Source organism: Octopus bimaculoides, chromosome 28 (genome assembly GCF_001194135.2).
Source record: "Octopus bimaculoides isolate UCB-OBI-ISO-001 chromosome 28, ASM119413v2, whole genome shotgun sequence".
Taxonomy (NCBI): Eukaryota; Metazoa; Mollusca; class Cephalopoda; order Octopoda; family Octopodidae; genus Octopus; species Octopus bimaculoides.
In genome coordinates, this window is record NC_069008.1 from 2,995,971 (window position 1) to 2,999,559 (window position 3,589).

At 41.1% G+C, this 3,589-nt stretch overlaps 1 protein-coding gene across 1 annotated transcript in view; it reads right to left on the reverse strand.

Moving 5' to 3' along the window:
- LOC106883785 (cell division cycle protein 20 homolog) overlaps positions 1 to 3,589 on the reverse strand; it is a 42,723-nt gene that overhangs the window by 5,043 nt on the left and 34,091 nt on the right. Inside the window, exons 6-8 of the mRNA XM_052977628.1 lie at positions 3,345 to 3,541; positions 2,516 to 2,610; positions 699 to 1,059 (exon numbers count right to left, since the gene is read on the reverse strand). Of these exons, the coding sequence (XP_052833588.1) occupies positions 699 to 1,059; positions 2,516 to 2,610; positions 3,345 to 3,541 (653 nt within the window). The remainder of the gene's footprint in view (positions 1 to 698; positions 1,060 to 2,515; positions 2,611 to 3,344; positions 3,542 to 3,589) is intronic.

Below are 3,589 nucleotides of genomic sequence, written 5' to 3' on the forward strand. Positions count from 1 at the left end.
CGAAATGGGACAAGAACGCAAAACATCCAGACAGAAAATACAAAGAAAACAAGAATGGGTCATTCGGAGTTTTTTTTTCCTCAGTCAAGTTCCAGATTATCTTTGCAATTTCCGCTGGTTACATATATATATATACGACGGGCTTCTTTCAGTTTCCCTCTACCAAATCCACTCATAAGGCTTTGGTTGGCCCAAGGCTATCGTCGAAGACACTTGCCCGAGGTGCCACGCAGTGGGACTGAACCTGGAACCATGTGGTTGGTAAGCAAGCTACTTACCACACAGCCACTCCTGCGCTCTTTTTTTAATTTGAGGATACACATGTGTGTGTGTGTGTGTGTATGAAACCTAGAGTTATATATATATGATGGGCTTCTTTCAGTTTCCCTGGAGATGGCTTCTTGGGGCTACAAGCTACAGTAGCATCGACCCTTAAGGGCTAGCCCCATTTAGGTGGCAAGATCTGTATGGTGGATGCCTTGTGGTAGCAAGGTCTTTCTCTTTCATTGTCCCCTACCACATCAAGTGTAAATAATGTACATAATTCCTCTTCTCTTAAATATGGAACTGTATCAACCTGGATAACCTGTATAAGCCACTATCCTCTAGGATGGTGACAGATGGGGGAGGGGTCAGCTCACACTGACGCACACCATCTTAGAACGATGAAAAAGCAAAAATGCCTGAATTAATCTCACCTGGGATTTGGTGTCAATACTCTGAACATTTGATCCCGTGTTACAGTTCCAGAATCGGATGTGTCGGTCAGCTGTGCCTCCCCCACTTGCCAGCAGCCTTGGTTGCCATGGGCACCAGGCCAGCGCCTTCACCGCTGCCTGGTGGTAGGTGAGCGAGTAGAGTGGCTGTGACTGGGGTATCAAGCGGCCACTCTCTGCCGACCAGATGTTCAAAAGGTTATCGTTGCCACCACTGGCCAGGTACATGCCATCTGGTGACCACCGCAGTCCGCACACCTCCTGTGTGTGTCCAGCAACATTACCCTGTAGGTGCTGTGCTACACGAACGTCGTGATGATGGATGTGTCCACTGCGCGAGCCACTAGAAGTCGAAATAGAGGAAAAGGAAAAACAAATTATTATTATTATTAGTTGTAACCCATTGCTATGCTGCCAGGTAACAGCCTGGTCAAGATGAAATACATCCTTCAGCAGAAACCTACTACAATGATCACATTGATAAACTCAGTAACAACAGATTTCTTTTTTCTTGTAAAAATGTTAATTCTCTCTTTCATACATACACACACACACACTCAACAAAAACCACCTGTTATTTTTTTAAAGTGAGTTGCATTGTCTATATGTTGAAAGACATACAAAAACACAAAGCAAAAAAAGGAACTATACCTATTATACATAGTTTTATTTGGTGTCTGTGTTGCATTGTGTTGACAGACTTGCGCTTAAAATTCCTGTGTTTTTAATCAAAACTTTTTAGTTACTAAGGTGACAACACTACCTATCTATATTTCACACACACACACACACACTCTCAACAGCAACTTTTTCTCCTCTCTTTCTTTCCTCTCTCTACACAGGTTAATGATGACAGTTATCTGAGTAAATTTTTCATTAGGATTAATTGCAATAATGCTGGTACAATTCAATGGAAATATGCTAATGTAAGGGTTAACATCCATTTTCCATGTTCACATGGGTTGGGCAGTTTGACACAAACTGGCAATGGTTTCTATTGTTGGATACCCTTCTTAATGCCAACCACTTCACAGAGTGTACAGGGTGCTTTTAATGTGGAACTAGTAGCAGTGAGGTTACCAAGAAACTTGCAAGGACAAGCTCCCACAACTAGGGATAGGAAGTATCGAGGGAAGAAGTGTTTTGCATTAGAAGAGGGACATGGCTTCTTCATACGGAGAAGAGAGAAAGGAGAGAAAAATGAAAATGCGACAGAGAGGTAAGAAGGGCATAGGTTAAACAAGTGCTCTGCAACCCTTTTACACTTGCAGTACACATATATTCTTCAGTTCTGTATTTAAGAGATGGGGAATTATTTACATTATTTACATTTGACGGATATTTGTCTTCGTCGTTTGTTATTAACACAACATTTCGGCTGATATACTCTCCAGCTTTCATCAGGTGTCTTGGGGAAATTTCGAACCTGGGTCCTCGTTCCTAAGGTACTTTTCAATGTTATTAATATTATTATTATTATTATTATTATTCAGGTCACTGCTTGGAATCAAACTCGGAATGTTGGGATTAGGAGCCCATGCTCTTAACCACTATGCCAAGTATCCGTCAAATGTAAATAATGTATTTATATTCTTTTCAAAATTCAGTGGCACACTTGAACTAAAAATGACTAAAAGAACAGGGTAAAAAATTATTTGTGTTACATTGCAGCACACCTGGCATCGTCTCATGGCACACCAATGTGCCACAGCATGCTGGTTGTAGGGTACTGGGTTGAACAACAAGCAAGGCAACGCAACGCAAGAAAGTATAAACAAACACTACAAAACCCCACTTACCTGCTGAGTATGTGAGTGTTCCACGAGAGAGCTCCGACACGGCCAGAATGTCCTGTCATGCTGCGTAATCTCTTTTCTTTAAAGACATCCCAAAGCTAAAACAGATATATATACATATATAAATATAAAGAAAATCAATTGTATATAAATCGTAAAGGTTTTGAATGAACGAAGACCAACTAACTTCATGATCTCGGGTTATGTTGTATTGAGAAGCCCATAAGAAGGGTGAAATAGTGCTATCTACAACTACTAAGACACTTAATAAAATGGATTATATGAAAATATTTCATATTCACACTCACTTGTAAGAAAAAGATCTTTCATAATAAGAAAAATTATAATCCATGAAGTTGTTCTCTCCCCTTAAAGGGGATCTTTACCTTTATTTCTAAGTAAATTCTTTTTCTCCCCCTTTCTTACTCCAAAAGCATCAATCTCCAATAAAACTTTCCCACTGGTAGATTATATACCAGCAATGCACCCCGGTGTTGCCCAGGTGTTATGACCAACAGCCACCTTGCATTATTTGTTCCTTCCTTATGAGTAGAATTGACACACGAGGAGCATGAAGCAAACAACTCTTTATAAACAGATTTTTCAGTCGTTTTCTGATGAACAACGCTGCAGTTCCCATCTACCAAATTCAGTCACAAGTTTATGGTTGGCCTAGGGCTACAGTAGAAAACACTTGCCCAAGTACATTGCAGAGGGACTGAACAAGTCCTGGAGTCAATTTCTTCAACTGTAACCCTTTCAAGTGGTGCTCCAGCATGGCCACAGTCAAATAACCGAAACAAAAGAATGAGACAGCAATCGGGGGACTTACCTCAACAACGCCTTCACTGGTCCCTACTGCCAAATAGTTGCCCTCTCTCACCCAAGCCACAGAACTAATATAGGCATCGGATGATTCCATTTCTGTCAGCTGTTTGATCTCTCCGGTACCAGCATTCCAGAGGTAAAGATGTCCAGCCAAAGCTACAGCCAGTTGGTTATTGGCAGACCAATCCAGTAGGTTCAAATCTGAAGCAAAGCACAGGAAAGGACCAAAATTACAAAACGATGATGGTG